Source organism: Amblyomma maculatum, chromosome 4, assembly GCF_055883805.1.
Source record: "Amblyomma maculatum isolate TAMU_Amacu chromosome 4, ASM5588380v1, whole genome shotgun sequence".
Classification (NCBI taxonomy): Eukaryota; Metazoa; Arthropoda; class Arachnida; order Ixodida; family Ixodidae; genus Amblyomma; species Amblyomma maculatum.
In genome coordinates, this window is record NC_139347.1 from 86,850,839 (window position 1) to 86,868,431 (window position 17,593).

At 42.6% G+C, this 17,593-nt stretch overlaps 2 protein-coding genes and 1 long non-coding RNA gene across 3 annotated transcripts; 2 read left to right on the forward strand and 1 right to left on the reverse strand.

Annotated features, from left to right (window-relative positions):
- Window positions 1-1,092: 1,092 nt before the first annotated feature.
- Window positions 1,093-8,291, forward strand: Spase22-23 (Signal peptidase complex subunit Spase22-23). Its single transcript, XM_084602091.1, has 5 exons — window positions 1,093-1,316; window positions 1,474-1,547; window positions 1,669-1,745; window positions 5,170-5,285; window positions 8,049-8,291. Exons 1-5 carry the CDS (start codon window positions 1,174-1,176, stop codon window positions 8,176-8,178), a joined length of 540 nt encoding a protein of 179 aa, XP_084458217.1. The 5' UTR covers window positions 1,093-1,173; the 3' UTR covers window positions 8,179-8,291.
- A 1,507-nt stretch (window positions 8,292-9,798) lies between these two features.
- LOC146191579 (uncharacterized) lies at window positions 9,799-16,862 on the reverse strand. Its single transcript, XM_084602093.1, has 4 exons — window positions 16,682-16,862; window positions 15,375-15,495; window positions 12,775-12,910; window positions 9,799-11,508 (listed from the first exon to the last, which is right to left on the reverse strand). The coding sequence occupies exons 1-4, from the start codon at window positions 16,713-16,715 to the stop codon at window positions 11,464-11,466; spliced, it is 336 nt and encodes a 111-aa protein (XP_084458219.1). The 5' UTR covers window positions 16,716-16,862; the 3' UTR covers window positions 9,799-11,463.
- On the forward strand, window positions 15,124-15,969 carry LOC146191580 (uncharacterized). Its single transcript, XR_014706665.1, has 3 exons — window positions 15,124-15,157; window positions 15,281-15,348; window positions 15,441-15,969. It is a non-coding gene; the product is annotated as an uncharacterized LOC146191580 (long non-coding RNA).
- Window positions 16,863-17,593: the final 731 nt, after the last annotated feature.

Below are 17,593 nucleotides of genomic sequence, written 5' to 3' on the forward strand. Positions count from 1 at the left end.
AATAACGGGATCGTTTCGAAAGGAGCGGTTAAGATACGTGGACAATCGTCATTTGATAGGGAGATCTCCATTATGTGGGTCCCGGCTTACAAGGGGAAGTCTCGCCCAAGATATCTACACCCGGGCGGCTGTGGAAACCCGGGTCGAAGGATCCGCTCATCACATACACGGAAATGACGGCTGAACACAAGAATGAAAGACTAGACCTCCCGTGCCTCCAGATCGGTCTCTCACACCCAAGGAGTGCAGAGGCAGGAGAAAGTACAAATAAACATATTCTTTCCACCTATACGGGGAGGTAGGGGAACCTCCAAAGTTCTGCACAAAATGCGGGATAATATACCCAATCAGGATCATAATGCCCCGAAATTCCCGGGGTATATTGATGGAATCACAGAGCAATAAAACAGGGATACTTTCTCTTGAGCCAGGCTCCGGAGCAGCAAGCTCATCCGCGTCTGGCTCGGGACGCTTTCCCACTTTCTTGGAGGCCCCCTAGGGTCTTAGTGAGGGAGCTTGAACTTGGGAGTGTCCACCAAGCAAAACAACAAATTTTTTTGCCTCATCTAGTAGGAACAATTAACATATGAATGAATCCAACAGTCAGGAGGCCTAATTACGCTCCAGTCACATCACAAAAACTGCTATACTTGTCAATCATCCCCATTCGGTCCGTCAGTCAGAATCGACCGAAAGGAGCGCGGCTAACCGATCGGTTTGCGACAGGTTTGTCAGTTTGTCGTTTAGTTTTTGTGATGTGACTGGGGCGTAATTCGGCCCCTGGCGTCTTACATGCTTGCTTGACCCGGCGCTTGACTACTGTTCCCAAGGATGCAGTATCGAATCCCGGCCTCGGCGGCCGCTTTTCGATGGAGGCGAAAAGCAAGGCGCCCGTGGTCGAAATTTCCGAAGTCCTCCACTACGGCGTCTCTCATAGCCTGAGTAGCGTTGGGACGTTAAACCCCCAAAACAAAACAAACAAACAGATCATGTCATTTTAAGCGTTTTTAAGGTGACAGTTTTCTGGCCGAGTATGGCTTTAGCGGGTTTAGCCGAAAACAGATAGTAGCCTCTACCAACAACATTGTGCCGGCTTCCTGGCACGTCGCTTGTTGCAGCCGCTGTAGCTGTAGCCAGTGTAGTTTTGATTACGTGTGTTTGCTCGAAGCAGCTATGAATACAGTTATTTCTCGAGCGAACGCAATATTTGCGTTTACATTAAGCGTACTTACAGCGTTAACCTTCTGCTGTTTCTTGTCCACAGCATTTCATCGCTACCAGTCTGAAGTTGAGCTGCAAACTATCAAAGCTGTCGTGTGAGTTGCCTCGGATTAGGAACACGTCTATCGTTTGGAAATGTTGGCTTTTGATTAATTTCCGAAGTTCTGAATGGTTCTAGCTGTCCATATGACTGCCAAAGGTTTCCAGACTTCATGCAGGTTTTGTTAATACTATCATCGTAATCTTTTTCAGCAAAAACGTTCAGGACTTCAGTACAGCAAGGGGAAAGAATGATCTTGGCTTCGTTACATTCGACCTCAAGGCCAGTATCCTTTGCAACGTCCCGGTGAAGTAATATTACACAATAGCTGTCTTCTGTTGATGCTCTTTTCAAGTGTTTGTGCCTGTTTACGTCTAATGGGAGTATAAGCCTTGACTCCAGGACAGACCTCACCCAGCTGTTCAACTGGAACGTGAAACAGCTTTTCCTTTACGTGACCGCTGAATACGAGACTGAAAGCAATGTAAGTATTCCTCTGTTAAGAGTAGCCCAATTGTTTAGTCTTTTCTCTTTAAGGGTTCAAACGGTGAATGAAAGTGAATTTTACATACACCTCTCGCTTTACAGCGGTGTCGACATTTGATGTTGTGGGCTAATATATGTGGTATACTATTCGGCTTAAACTCCTAAGTGATATTTATCGGTTCCAAATTGTAAGTAGCTGGTAAACTTAAGAAAAAGAGCACCATATGCTAGTCACCAAAGCTTTTGCTCGTGGCCAGCAAGAAACAAGGAAAGCAAGTGGTCATAGATATTAAAGAAAATCTAGACACCTATGTAAACTGATTCTAGGTTTATAGATATTGCAGGCTAGATAGATTTGGATGAAACTGCAGCGCTCACTGTGTGAAAAAACAGCATGTTGTGGTTCTAGGTGTCTTTTATGGAATGTATCATACGAAGTAGAATTAAAAAAAGCATGGAAGAAAAAAAAAAGAGAAAGTCTGTGCAGCTCTCCCATTAACACAGGTGCCGGATGGTGAAGTACGAATTCGTTCATTCAAAAGCAAGCGTCTCGGCTGAACATGGTTTTGCACGGCAAACAAAGTAGGCAAATAGTTGTGGCGATATAAACTGTTCAGTTACAAGAACGAAATAAAATTCACAGGAAATGATTACGATTCATGGGATAAGTATGCATTAGCAATGCACTCTGCTATGTGTACAAAGGTTAGGTTTGAGATAATATTATGATTATGAAATGTCTTTATTTGCTTATGCTTCCTAAACATTTTTGTATTAAGGGGCAATCAATTTGATTGATTCTGAAGCAATGCAAAAGCATATCCCTTTTTATTGTGCTTATGTAGAATGAGGAGGAACACATTAGATATTTCTTGAAAAGTTTTGATGCAATAGAGTTAATGTCGTCATTCTCCAGGAAATCTGGTGTTGGCGTTGTGAGTGAAGTCATAGCAGGTGGTAGTTGGCCAAGCCAGTGACATGGCTGTGCACTGACTGCATCAGCTTGCGGGATATCATGAGACCCACATCGCATGGCTGAGTTTGCAGGTGCTGCCAACGTGCGCAGCGCCTTTGAAGGGCTACTCTGGAGGTTCTTCGACATTTGAATATTCAGATACAAATTTTACTATGGGTTGTCCGCCCTGACGCACTCTACCAGATTTGGGCACCGTGCGATAATTCGTTCGCGCGCAACACGGTTTAAAATTTGCAGTTTTCGTGGCTTCTTTTGAAATGATTTCTACGGGCAATACTGAGTCTGTGACATCACAAACAGTACGGCCGTGTTACTGCCCACTCCCCGTGTGATCATGAAATTTTGAGGCCTGTATCGGGCTATCTCAGACATCTTAAGTACTCCCTCATGATTTCCATATTTTAATTCCACCATCCAACGCACTTGTGAGTGTTTTTCGATTACTGTGTGTGACGTCACTGTTTCGACGACTGGAAAGTCGTTTCTGGCCACGAAAGCAGTTTCAGTTTGTTGTTTTTTCTTTTTAAAAATAGTTCTACTTGGATTTTTGAAAAACGGTTTTTTGTGTCGGAGTCAGGACTTACTGAGGAGTATAATGCAATAAAAAAACCGAAACAAAACCACTGGAGCTGCTCTTTAGGATGAGAGGGTGAGTGAGGTTGGAATGCAACTCTCCAGGATCCTTTAGCCCCAAGTCAGGCATGATGCACCTAGTCCACGCTGGCATATTTGTACGGCTTGGTTGAAGCATGGCTTTTTATCTGTGAAAGATAGCCTTTCATGTAATGTGGTAGCTTACCACTGTATTCTTATGCGTATGTGTGGGATAATAGGGGAACAAATTAAAGGATTAGTTATATATGAGCAGCAGAGTGCATGTACAGTCTTTCTGGAAAAAAAAAATTCCAAAAGTGCAGTAATGTGAAAGCATTGCGAGTTCTGTCAAGCCGCTTGGTAGATTTGGCCAACACTACGCTAGCGAACATTGGCCGCACTGGGCGAGATGACTTATGTGTATGGCATATTTAAAAGAAGGAGCCGTGCAGAGGAAACCTGAAGAGACGTTCACTGCACAGCATGACAGTGTGTTGCAGTCAGCACTTTATGGAGATGACGATGCTTAGTGCACAGCTCGCGCGTGTGTTGTAGTTTTACATGAGGTGCGATAGACTTCAACGGTAGTATAGTGCTCTCAAGCCTGGGACAAGGAAGCTGATCTGTTTGTTCTGGCACGGGTTCAAAACCCAGTGGCAGCAATGTTTTTTTTTTTTATTATTCTTCATTGACAGTTCGTGCGGGCATGCTATATCCACAAATCCTTTTGCATTTATATGCAGCCAAAATAGGTTTGCTTTCAAGCCCTGGGCTCCTGGTGCATCTCCAGCATTTACAATCCAGCAGATGACGCGAAATCTCATCCTCACCTTTCTTGAAATTAGGTGTTCCACGACTGCCTCCAGGGTCCCCGTTACTGGGCTTAGAAGCAATCCCCTTGGGCTGGATGTTTTTGACAGACTAGATATATAAAGATAGCCGGCAACCAGGAGCCATTAAAGCTGTCGCATTGTGTCCCTAATTGCAGAGCTTAATTCCCGCCTTCCTAATTTTGTTTCACACTGTGATGTTTCCTTTATGATACTGCTCTTTGTTTCTTCACTTTCATTTTAAGTCCTTGTGCTTTCTTAGGGCACTTCCATCATATCAGAAATCCTTAGTAAAACGGGGAGTTGGGCTAGTTGGTACTTACTGATGGGAATAACAGTGCTGAGACGAGGGACAAGGACAAGAGTCCCGTCTTCTTTCGTTGTTCCTTGTATATTCATTATTCGTTTAGCTGACTTCTTCATTGAGTGCTGTGATTTTGGCTTTTTTTTTTTTTTTGCATCCAAGTCTCGTTTATTCCAAACGTTTCATTATATCCATGTCTTTTGTAATCTTCGTCTTCTGTTGCGTCCAAGCCTTTCGTCGTTTTTTTTTCTCCCACCTCTTCCCTACGAAAGGAGAGGAGAGATTTTTCCTCTCATAATTTTTGTGTCAGCTATGTCAGACAGTTCTTTGTGGAGGCTTCAGAACCATGAAATTTTTTTTCCCCATTTTTTTTCGTGTGTGTGTGTATATGTGTGATGGTGACCTTTTTATTTAACACAATAAAGTGAAGCCTAGCTTGTTGAGAAGAAATCAGATGTCCAGAGGTTGAGTTTATGCATTCTTTTGTTTCAACGTTTGCTATTTTCAGTGCCACACAGAACAAAGTGGCAAAGGAAAAATTAAATGATAGCACAATAAGATAAAATGCTCAGATGGTGAGGTAAACAGTAGGTTTGTTTTTTGCCGCAATCAGACTGCTTCATTCTTTAAGTACTTTCAGGTATTCTTGGCACTGTAAATATTACTATTTAAGCTGTACACACCCCATTTAAATGAAATGCTGATTAATTTTTTTCAGGCCCTGAACCAAGTCGTTTTGTGGGACAAAATCATCAGGAGAGGCGATAAGGCTGTTTTGGACTATAAAAATCTAAACACAAAATACTACTTCTGGGATGATGGCCATGGACTTAAGTGAGTCATTTTCATGCTACAGTGTTTTGTACTTTTTGGTGTTTGTATTAAATATTGGAGTGACATTTTTTCGTTTTTATCATAATACAATTTTATTGATTTAACAAATGTTGTTTCCCATAAAAAGCATTACCATTTCATTCTTTTATTTTCTTTTCTGCTAATATATGGGCACCCTTGTTCCATTGAAAGTCTTGTACAGTTTATCTTAGGTTGTTTATTAGCAAGAGTAGTACACCTGCTAGTAATTATTGTTGAACTGGTTATGTTTAGAGCAGTGGTTGCAATATGCAATATGCATTTTGCTCACGTAGGCAAGCTGAACCAGGTCTCTTCTGTCTGTGTCAGAGTAGCTGACTCTTCATATCGAAATAACTGCAGTACTGTAAATATATTATATTTGTTGCTTCAAACAGAATGCTAACTCCTTTATTTGTGGAAGAAACCATGAAAGCATTTAAGCTCCACTGAATTGTCACCGAAGCCAAAACTCTACTCATTTCTGTCGCGCTTGTGCACTGTTTCGGGTTGATGGCAGCTTGCTACAGTTACAAATGATTGATTTCCCTTACATGCTGTGGAAACTCCTTAATCAAGTAACAGCTCTAATAAGGCAATGGCAGCTTGCGAGTGGAAAGCATCGTGCTAGTAGACGAGGTGGTGAAGACCAGTATTGTTCTGCCCTCAGCATGTACCTAGAGTAGCGGGACAATGCTTGGAAGTATGCAAACCGTAGCATACCTCTTGCGGATACTCACTTTCTTCAGTTAAAACCAAATTTCCTCGTATCATTTCGTTTTATGGGGTTTAATGTCCCAAAGCGGCTCGAGCTATGAGAGATGTCAAAACCATATTTCATGAAATTAATTTAGCATGCTACAGTTATCAAATTTTCTTGTTTTACACTGATAATCATACAATACTCAACTAATAAAATGATAACTGCAGTAACTACTGCGATAACCGTAATATAGCTATAATATGATTCCTATGCTAAACCGATAACTGACTTTTTAACACAACAGTATGGCTTACTTTCTAGAACATGGTGAAAGAAAATGAAGTATGGCGTAGCTCTCATATGCCTGGATATATGTAACGAAAAGCAGCGGCTACCTCGAGATCAGAAGAAGTTAATTTCTCCAATTTTCTGCACCATTCGCCAGCAGCTAAACTCTCCTTGGCTTTCATGTCGAGCACGTCTAAGTTCACCGGCGTTCTATAATTCGTTTACAGGAAAGGAAAGGTGCTGCATTTGTCACTCGCAGAAGGCAAGAAGCGCCGCCCGGCGGCGTTGGAGCGCACTCGTTCCCGCTTCGTCCTCTTAGCTGACGACAGATGGGTGACGTCACATACTTGACGTCACCCTAATTAAGTGACAACTATTTTTTAGTCTATTTCTCTATGTGCTCCGTGGTTCGGCGTTCGAGGAAGCGCCACATGAAAGGCGCCGCATGGACACAGGGATGGAATGCCCGGCAGGGTCAAATTCGTATATGCGTGAACCTCCTTGTGACGTCACCACCAGTCATGACCGGATGTGACGTCATTATCATTTCCAGTTATTATACATGACCGGATATGACGTCATGGCCAATGACATCACCATGTGACGGCTATGGACGTCCCGAAGCGTCTAACCATTACTATTGGTTAGTGATAGTTAACCATGACTTGCACTTTTTGAGTGCTAGTTAATGTCTGATTAGTGTTAGTTAAACACCCCTTAACTAGTAAGTGATGGTTAGTGATAGTTACGATGACCTCCAGATGCATGGGTTCCTATGGGCATCTGCAACGCCGGCAGAGCTCGGCGAGGGGGCTGCGCAGCTGGTTTTGGCGGTGACGTCACTTGGTCGCGGCATACGGCATACGCGAAGCTCGGCTCTGACCCTCATAGTGAAGCTTTTAGCTTCAAATTTTTGATATAGCTTCCAGGCTTGATTAGATTGGCTGTAAAATATTTTCTGTGTAATCATCGAACACAAAGAAACCAGCAGATCAAGAAGCATCTCTTACAAGTGGCAGACTACTCAGCAGCATGTCATTACATCACAGACTGCGGAAATATCATTGCAGTTGGGAATTTGCGTCTTGCATACCTACGTGCCACCTGGCTTGCCCTTCATTCACACACCAGTCCTTGCCCCGCCGCAGTGGCTCAGTGGTTAGGGCACTCAACTGCTGATCCCAAGCGTGCGGGTTCGATCCGAGCATCGTTGGCCACTTTTTGGTGGTGACAAAAATCAAGTTCAGTGTTCAGTGTCAATGCTCATTTAAAGAACCCCAGGTGGTCAAAATTTTCAGAGCCCTCCACTACAGCATCTCTCATAGCCAGTTGCCTTGAGACATTAAACATTGTACGCCATGAGCCATAAATTATACATTAGTAATTGTTGATAGCAAAATCTATCAACCAAGAAAAGGCTGCTTGTATACTGACTGCGTTTTGTGCTGTGCGCTACCCACATTGGTTCCACATGCATGATCTGGATGTCGAGAATTCACAGAGCTGTCAGTTAAGGGAACGTGCCTACACAAGAATACTTGAATGAGGACACATTCTTTAAGGTTAATTGGCAAAGTAGTTCCTTTAGTGACAACTGTTTATAACACCTGTTTAAATAGAAAAAGACTTGAGCTGAGCCGTACAAAGTATGTTAAATTTTCCTGTTTCATTAGAAGAGTTTAGCCTATGTCAAGTGCCTCCTTGCCTTGAATTACTGTTTTAGGTGGTGACCATGGCATTTACTGTGGTTTCAGGGGAAACAAGAACGTGACACTCACCCTGTCGTGGAATGTCATCCCCAATGCAGGCAGCCTGCCCAACATAATGGGTACTGGCATGCACTCCTTCGCCTTCCCTGTGGAGTACACTTCTTCAAGGGTGTAACGGGGGCACCTGATGGTTGTAAATTATCTTAATTTCATTGTACAAATTGTGGCGCTACATATTTCCTAGGGAGCAACAACATGGTGGGGGGCAATAAATGGCATTTTTCTACACTTTGTTTTCAACTGCGCTGTATTTGCATATATTAGCTGCATGTGGTACATATTGACATTATTGACATAATTTTGTTCCTGCTACAGTCATACACACAACTAGTTGCAGTGACGCTGTGCCCACATTATTGACTGCCACACTCACTCACTGTGACAAGCAAATACAGTACAACCTCGTTAATTCGAAGTCATCGGGACCGCGAGAAATCTTCAAATTAAGCGGGTTTTCGAATTAACCGAAAAAATTCGTTGCAGGAACGTGTTACCTTTATTCGGCATATTTTGAATTAATACTGAAAGTAATCAGAGATGCTGGTTTGCCGCGTCCGGTAGTTTGCGGCTCCTAAGGTCATGCTCTCGATTTGGTCAAATAGACGAAACATCTCTGAACTTGCACCGTCGTCTGCACCGTACTCGCTAAGCAGCGGCGCCAATGTGTGGTTTCTCCAATCCTCGACAACGCTCTTGTTAGTGCTGCCGTTCTCACCACAGACGGTGAGAAAGGTTAAATTATTGCGTTCTTTAAAACGGCAAAACCATCCATTGCTGCACTGAAATTCCTCATGCCCAAGTTGTAGAGCTAGGTCGTTGGCCTTCTCCCGCAGTAGCGTTCCATTGACGGGAAGGTGGGCAGCGTTTTCTTTCTGCAGCCAGCGAAGCAGAGCAGCTTCCACATCTTGATACGTGGGAGCCCGCACTCGTGACCGCTTCGAAGAATAGGTCTTGCCGTAAGCCTCTAGTATTTTTGACTTGTTGCTCAATATTGTGGACAACGTCGAGAAGAGGGGCACGCCATGCCTTTTGGCCAACTCGGTCTTCGAACAAGCGCTCTTGCCTACTTTCTGGATCAAGCAGAACTTCTGCTGCAGCGTTAAAGTCTTGTACTTTGGCATTTCTGCACTGCTACGGTCACAAAGCTAGCACTTCTGCACAGTCCCGCCCAAAAAAACGGCACAGTAGCCGACCCCTAACCACAGCGCACAACACAAAGAAATGGCGCAAGCGAGACCGGCGCGGCAGTGGTGGTGGCGTACTTGCAGCGTCGGAGGCACGGGGGAAGAGTGGGCGAAGCACACCAAGGGATGGAGTGGGGGCGAGGTCACGTGATAAAAACCGGTATGCCCGCCGTGTTGCAGTGAAGCACGTCTTCTCCTCTGCAGGCGTGTAATAGTAATATGGCATTACATTAAAATATGAAAAAATACAGCTGAAGAAAACATGCAAGGCTGCTACAGACAAAGAATATGATGGATTTCATAAATTTATGCACACTTTTTGACAAATCTTCATGACAAGGGGGCTCTCGGTAAATGTGGCAGCTTTATGAACACTGACAACTTACCTTTGCTGCACGTGAGCATTATACTCAGCAACGGCGGTATTAACATCACGACCTGTTGCTGCAGGAAAGTTCCCAACCTTGCTAAGTTCTATTTTCAGCTTGGGGATTCAGCATGCCATTTCAGAGCAAACAGCATATTGAAATGGTAATTAAAAAATCACAAGCAGGTTACCCAAATGCTCATGAAAGAGTCATGATTTCTTGACAGGGGCCATTTAACAAAGTCAATTTGCATAGATGGGTTCTTTGACCTTGCATCAAGGGTTAGCATGGCGTTTTCTTTGTACAGTGTTTTTCTGGAATAACTATGTCACAAATACATATCAGAGTGATAAAAGGCAGCAGAGATATTTGTTAAATCTATTGTTGCACCATAGCCACACAGATTTCTAACCTGAACACTTTTTAATAATTACAGCTTGCGTTTACCACATAACATGTGATAACAGTGGCCTAGCTCAACCTCAGTACAGCAAACTTCTAACGTTGTGAATAGCTGCGAAAGGCACAAATGTCTTACAGGCACAGAAAACCATAAATGCCTGTGCACGGTTCAAGGTTCAGTCCTATGTAAAGCCTATAACAAAAACGTGAGACTGCTTCTGGAGTGCTAGAGTGCATATGGCAGGTGTAAAATAAAACATGCACCTATCACCCAGATAGCATAGATGAAACTTTTGGTGCACGATAAAACACTGTGCCTCAATAGTGTTGCTATTTTTCGTCCACTACTTGCCCCAAGGTGACTCGCACTTGAGCAAAGGAAGCAATGGTGCTCTAATTAAGAACACTGACATTACTAGGAGTTTACAGTCTGCATTTCAGGTGGCCTTTTAGAATTCGGTCAAATGGTTCTGTGTTGAGAAGCTCGGCAATGCTTCCCAGCATTTTGATGGTTGAGTGCAGACTGGTAAAGCCAGAGTCAATGCAGTAATCACACTCATCGTTGGCAATGCGTACATTAGCGACCAACTGCAGCAACATGTCCTCAAGGGGATTCTCTTTCACCATCATTGTTATTGCCTGAGACCTTTGCCAGAAATTCCTTCAGCTCGGCTCTAAGGTGCAAAAAGAAAACCTCGCATTTTAGTGGAGGGAATAATAATGCAGCATAGACGAAAATCAAGCACAGCAGACAATGTAATAGAAAACAGCATTAGGTTCACAGACACGAAATTTGCTCATACGCAGAGCTGCCAATTCTCCCAAGAAATAATGTTGGGACCTTGGGCGAGGGGAGCACAAGGAAGCTGAGAAATGGAAATGAGTAAAATTGCAGCAACACTAAGCATTCAACTAAATAAGGCATGCTGCTTTGATGGGTACCCGCTGAAAGCCTCTGCTACATGTGCCGCTACACCGGAGCGACGTAGCGCTGGTCGAGGCTCTCATTGGGTGGGCACAATATGCTCCTCAGCTAGCATGCACAGAAATTATAGCGGTCTCTTTTGTTTTCAGTCTGCTCTCAAACAACAAAACTTAGCTTTTGCAGAGTGGGAAAGTGATACACCTCCCATTGGGCAATGCTATCTGCATTTGACCGCAGACCATTCAAGCCAAGGGAATGTGCTCTTCGAAAATCGGTGGTAATGAATGCTGTGTTTCACGAGCAAGATGGACACTGGTTTTTGAAGGTGGGTTTCGTTTATGGATTCGACTAAATGCAAGGTGATACCCATAGCCGATGCCCACATAGCGGCATTGCATGAAAGATTCCTAGACGAAGAGCAAATCATGTGAATGTGGTAACTAGTACTTGCTTGCACTCAAACTAGGATGCGCATGGCGTGAACGAGGCGAGCCATTACTAGACGGCACACCAACACAGGTTCACTTGCTCCGGCAAGTTCTTTGCAGTTCTGTCCACGACAGGACCTGGAAAAATCAGCAAATTATCACCGTCACCACTACCACCAACGTGACTACATCCATTGCAGGGCAAAAGCCTTTCTTATATCCCTTCTATTAATCCGGTCCTGTGCCAGCTGCATCCTTTTGATCCCCATAAACTTTTTAATCTCATTTTTGTCACCCCTGCTACGCTTTTTTTTTTTTTTTTGTCCACAAAGTGAGCACTATTTATACTGATTGATTTTACACTAATTGCAGCACTCCTTGGCAAGTCAGGGCTGCTGCCGATCAATAGACGTAACTACATTCACAAGTATATTCTTAGACCAGTATCGTGTATAATTCGTGCACTTTCTGTGTTCTGATTAGAAGTGCCATGCTGGAAATCAATCTGGAAACCTTGCTGTAGGGCCCTGTCAATCACATGGATTAATCCGCTACTTTGTGAAAGTCGCCTTGGGCTTGTCTCGTGTAATTACTGCTGTCAAAAAGGACAAAAAATATTGAGCAGCTTAGAATGTTTCATGACAACATTCAGCATTAAGTCAAACTGTTAAAAGTTTTCCCTGCAAATACTGTTTCTATCAACTTCATCCATTTTACGTGATCTTAGGCTTCCACCATTGTTATGTGAATCCCAATAGGCAATAGGTTACGATAAATGATGTGGAAGAAGAGTAAAATATTTTTTGCAGCATGTTTCTCTTCATCACTGCATTTTATGGGACTGCATTTGTATTGTAATTTAAACTTTCCATTCTGATACCTTAACGACTCAGAAATTGTCAGTTTTATTTGCTGCCAAATTATATTACTCTTATCTGCTTGAGGCTTTAAAGTTTGAAATTTACACACTCGCGCACAGGAATAATGAACAGGGTTGCCTCGAGTATTAAGCGAAAGAGAAGCAGTGAGTGCTTTATAACTCAGTTGGAAGCTGGAAATCTTTCAAGAAGAAATTGGCTTTCAATAAGAAGAGCAAGTGTGTGTTCACTGCAGCTTTTACAGTTCTAGTAAAGTTTCCCACTGTAAATAAATCGTGTATACTGTCCGATATGTTTTCCCACCTTTTAATTGGTCAGGAAATTTTGACTGAAATAGTCAGAGAAAATATGGAAAAGCTAGGAAATTTGAAAAGAGCAGCCTGCTACTCATGGTCTTAGTTCGAAGTGCTACTTTTGGTACCATTCTGACATATCCTGCGCTTATAAGGTGAACGTCCTTGATGAGTGTAACCTCTGTGATGAAACTTTACCTGCTATTAGTCAGATGACAAAGTTATATACTTACAAGCCCATCCAGATTGGCACTTCTAACTTCCTCTGCTCCCCTCAGCATGACACGCACATGGCCAGATGTAATCGCAAATGTAGAAGTGCAGCCCACAGGACAAAGGATTAAGCTCGATAGAATCCCCAGAGAAGACCTGAACGTAAGATTGTGGTTAAGCAACAAAACATGCCAATAGCCTATCAACTACTACTCATCTCTACTATCTTCATGCACCTTTTGTCAGGGAGCACATTATTTCCATCATTTTCCCCCTTTGCACAGTCTGCAGTTTAAGATCTGATAAACACAAACTATGCCCATTCTTGTGACATCAACAATCACCAAAAGGTTAAACTGTCAGGGCCAGTCCCCTCCCTCCCACTTTAACGTTTGCAGCCACAGCTCTGAAGAAAGCCATACTGGTTGAGCCCATTCACCCCTCAGTCACTGCAGTCCTCACAAAAGCCACTGACCACCATGAACATTTCCAATTTTGGTAACATAAAAAATCAGTCATTATGAGCAGTTAAAGCCCTGGGGGCCCTGGCCTGTAATATACCTGTATTTGTACGCCCAGAATACAGCCAGTCTTGTGATACATAACCCACTAGTACTGAAAGCATACTGTGAGCAAAAAGAAAAGTTATAAACTGTGGAGTTTGACATCCTAAGCTGGCATATAGGCTATGAGAGAAGCTGCGATGAAGGGCTCTGGATTATGTGCTGACATTTCTAGGCACATGGGAGCCTTTTTGCCTCCGTTAAAAAAACACCGCCATTGAGGCCAGGTTTAAGCCCGGGTCCTCAGATACGAACACTTCAACTACTAAGCAAGCGCAGCAAATCTCATGCAAAGAGAATTTCAATGCAAAACACGTTTAAACATTGCCTTTGTCTTTGCCAGAAGCAAAATTATTTTAACGTGGCATAGTGTTAATGGCCTCATTCTGTGCTCATGCGCTGTGCACATACATGTGAGCAATTGATAATTGATTTCATGTAAAGTGCTTTGCCTGAGGGATGTTAAGTGCATGACAACACAATCATGCTTTTAATAATTTCAAACATTAGCACATAATATGTGCTCACAAATCAGTAAGATGCAATAGTTTTGCTGCTTTCAAAACTATACGGTGCTTCATCTATATGTAATCAAAGCTGTCTTTTGTATGAGTTTTGGAACCTGTATGGTGGCCCCAGCACTCTAAAGCAGATACCCAACTTTGGTTCTGCAGAAACCTGTGTTCCTTGGAGTGCATTTTAAGGCAAAACCATTACTTGGCTCATGGTGAAAGTCGCATGGCCGAGTCTGTCCGCAAGGTCTGTCCACGAGGTTCCCCGAGATTCCGCGGGATATCAGCGGAGCTCTGGTATATAGTGAACGATAGTTATATTTAGTGATAATGATAGTCAGTGATGAGAAAGAGAGTCTCTCTCTTAACTCGAGAGATCTCTCAAAGAGAGAGAGAGAGAGAGAAAAAGTGACCCCGAAATTTTTATTTTGTTTTATCCATGGATCCCTTGCTTTGACCTCCATCTTTCCTCTACCAAATTTATTTTCGTAATTGCTCAGGAGTGTGCGTATATTGAAATTTTCGAATGTGAATTAAATATGACTATGAGAAAAAAAATGCTTTGAATACTGAATCAAATATATGATCAGCGAAAAAAAAAAAAGGAAAATAAAAAAATGGCAAGCATATAGGTATTGTTCGTCTTATTTCAGAATCCACATGGTATTGCAAGTAAAATTACTCTAGAATTGCACAGAAATGTATACTCTACTGAATACCCAGTATAAAGTTTATACTAAATTCCACATATCGGTTTTAACGTGATAACTTTAAAAGGGATGTTACACCGAAACTCCGACGACGTCTGTGTCGGCTTTGGCGTTGTGAGCAAAAAATCACGGGCATAGCACCCATAGCACTGCTTGGAGACAGCTCTGCATGTTAGCAAAGAGTAGCCTGCTAACATTTAACAAAAGCAGCACCTAAGAACAGAAATGGTGCAGTATTTATACGCTTTCCTTAAAAATTTATGTTCGGTAGCAAAGCTAAGCTCTGAACTCTATGCTTCACATAGCAGTGCTCTAGCCAATGTTTAAGTGTTTTTCCATTCTTTAAAATCTTCAAATCACAAAACAGAACTCACAGTCTGAAAGTGGCACATGGTGGTAGCCCACATTAGTCTTGGTGTCATACGGAACCACAAGTCCTGCACCATGAAATGCGACACTCTGTGATTGGGGCTGCTTTTTGGATGCTTTCTGCAGTGAGTGACCCTTTGCCTCGGCAAATTTCATCAGCGCTCCGTTTAACTTGCACAACTTTGCCTTCCTCTGGGCTTGTTCGCAGGCTTGCAGGGCGCTGGATATTTCTTTGCTGGGAGCGAAAAGGTGAATGACAGTTCAGCACATCTTTATGAAGCAATTCTATGTTTGTGAAATGTACAGTACAGCATGGTTCTATAATGCCTCTTACACAAATTATGTGTAAAATGCATTTAAACTACTCTTCAGATGAAAACCTGGCAATGCAGTTTGCAGCGCTCCTTTGTTATGCAACACAATCATCATATGAGCACACAGTAAGTTTCTTGGATGCATAGCTTACTGTTCAGAATGTCTCCCCCGCCTGAGCACAGCAAACAAGTTTCCTGCAACTTGTGTTATTTTGCAGCTCTCCAATGCAGTACTGGACGTCAAGAACACAGGCATTTGTCCGGGGGTCATCCCTGAAGTGAACCATGAAGCATTTTTCAAGTGTATGCTTTCAAGTGCAAGATAAGCATGGCTAAGTAATCTGATTGATTAGCAAAACTAAATCATCTACTTAAGGCAAGTTCACGAAGAAAACAAAGGAAGAGTTTAGTTCAAATGGGCTACGCTGAGCACTGCTAGCAACAGAGAAGAGAGCAACAGCTAAGAGTGCCAAGGAAACTAGAAGTATGACATGTAAATAATAGCTATTCGTAGGTTGCTGAGTTTTGCATAACTTAACGCATTAAAGAGAGAATCATGACACACACAAATATTGACTCATGGCTTTCTCATTAATTCACTAACAAAATCTCCTCAATCGGGTTTGGCGCCTGGCAACACATTAAGAGAGCGTAAATGCGGTATGAGCAGTTATGAAGCTACAGAAGCGGTTATAAGAGATGTTGTAGTGGGAAACTACATTAATCTCACCATTTGACTTTCTCCTAATGCTCAGTGAGATCTCACAGCACATAGACATTTGTGCATTTTGCATCCTTCGAAGTGCAGCCTTCATGGCCAGGATAAAAAATGCGCAATTTGGGAACAGCGAACAGCTAGGAACAGAGAAAGAGATGAAAACACGTGACAGAAAAGAAAGATGAACATCAACTTTGCATGCGTGTGCGCCTATTGCTTTCTCGTGTACTGTTTGCAGTGATGTGACTAGGGTGAACAGCATCCTGTGCTGTAGCATCACGTGTAACAGCTCCAACGCTTTCCCAATAGAACTTTACTTGTGCACATGGAGAGCGCAATGCACTAGCAGCTCGCTTTGTGATTGCTTTCTTTAAGACCAGTAAATAAAGCAGCATATGGTACCCTGCTGCAAAGACTGCAGCCAGCTGTTTTTCAAGATAACCTACAGCTTCTGAATAGAGCCCATAATAAGAAGTTTGCTATTTAATCTCTACTAATTAATTTCATATAAAAAAAAAACATACTGCAGACTCAGCAACGCAACTCTCAACGGCCCTCAACTGTGGCCCTTAGTCTGTTTGACATGGCTAGGGTACTCAGTCTTTTTTAAATTTCTGATGACGTTTCATCCTTCTATCACACCTGGCTGGTATGTTTGCCACAGCACAGCCAATGAAACACTCCAGTCTACTTATCTTTATGGTCACATAGTGGCATGTGTCGACAGATTGAAGCGCTTACCTGAAATAACCAATGTGTTGCACTGTTTCATCATCAGTGCTTAGAACAGTCTGTATTTCAAGCAGGTCGTAGAAGTACTGCCAATGGCAAACGAAGTCATCAGACGTCTTGACACTCATTTTTAGTTTTCCAGCTAAAACATCACATGTATCAACAATCCTCAGGCCCAGCAGGTCATAAAGGGAACCGGAAACAAACAAACAAAAAAAAAAAAGGAGGGGGGGGGGGGGATTTAGTGGAAAACTGCGGCACCTGCTTCGTGCGTTCTTGATCTTGATAAAAATGATCATCCAAGGAACACTCTTTTAATACTTGGAAAGCAAATCAGCTAACAGTTAAATATCTGACAATGCGTGTGTAATACGAGGACTATAATGTTACGGGGTTAGTAAAATGTACAAAAAAAGAACACCTACGCGGGCTTATTAAACGCGTGTTTACATAAGAGGTTCTTTTTGCTCACAGGCTTTCAGAAATAACAGAAGTCATAAAATTCATCCGGCATCTCTATCAGAAACTTCTAGCAGATTGACTCCCGAAAGTCGTCTAATGAGTCTGGAAGCTGGGTCACATTTTGAACTTTCGTTTCAATATCTGGTTTATAAGACCGATTAAATTTTTTTCTCTTTTCTTCGGCTATGGTACATTTGTCACGAGTGACTGTCGGTTAATCTTTGCTGCAATGCACAGGAAACGACAGCACCGATTACAAAAGCAATTAAATTACGAATGTCAAAAATAGTAAACTTAGCGGCGTCTTTAGAAGTACTGGCGTCGTCAGATGGGTCCTGCGAGCAAAATTTGGCAAGATGCGTTAAGAAGTCCGTTTGACTCTGGGTGCTTAAATGGTCCGCATTCTTACGACAGCATTTAAAGCCACACTTGCATAGTTTTTTCTCCTAGTTCTTTGCA

Bases quoted from the DNA above. Each gene is read 5' to 3' on its own strand.
- Spase22-23 (XM_084602091.1), top strand. From the start codon at position 1,174: ATGAATACAGTTATTTCTCGAGCGAACGCAATATTTGCGTTTACATTA. The intron at 1,317-1,473 runs GTGAGTTGCCTC...AATCTTTTTCAG, and splicing joins CAAACTATCAAAGCTGTCGT to CAAAAACGTTCAGGACTTCA. The intron at 1,746-5,169 runs GTAAGTATTCCT...AATTTTTTTCAG, and splicing joins AATACGAGACTGAAAGCAAT to GCCCTGAACCAAGTCGTTTT.
- LOC146191579 (XM_084602093.1), bottom strand. From the start codon at position 16,715: ATGATGAAACAGTGCAACACATTGGTTATTTCAG. The intron at 15,496-16,681 runs GTAAGCGCTTCA...GGTTCACTTCAG, and splicing joins CAACACATTGGTTATTTCAG to GGATGACCCCCGGACAAATG. The intron at 11,509-12,774 runs GTAAGTATATAA...TGATTTTTCCAG, and splicing joins GTGCCAATCTGGATGGGCTT to GTCCTGTCGTGGACAGAACT.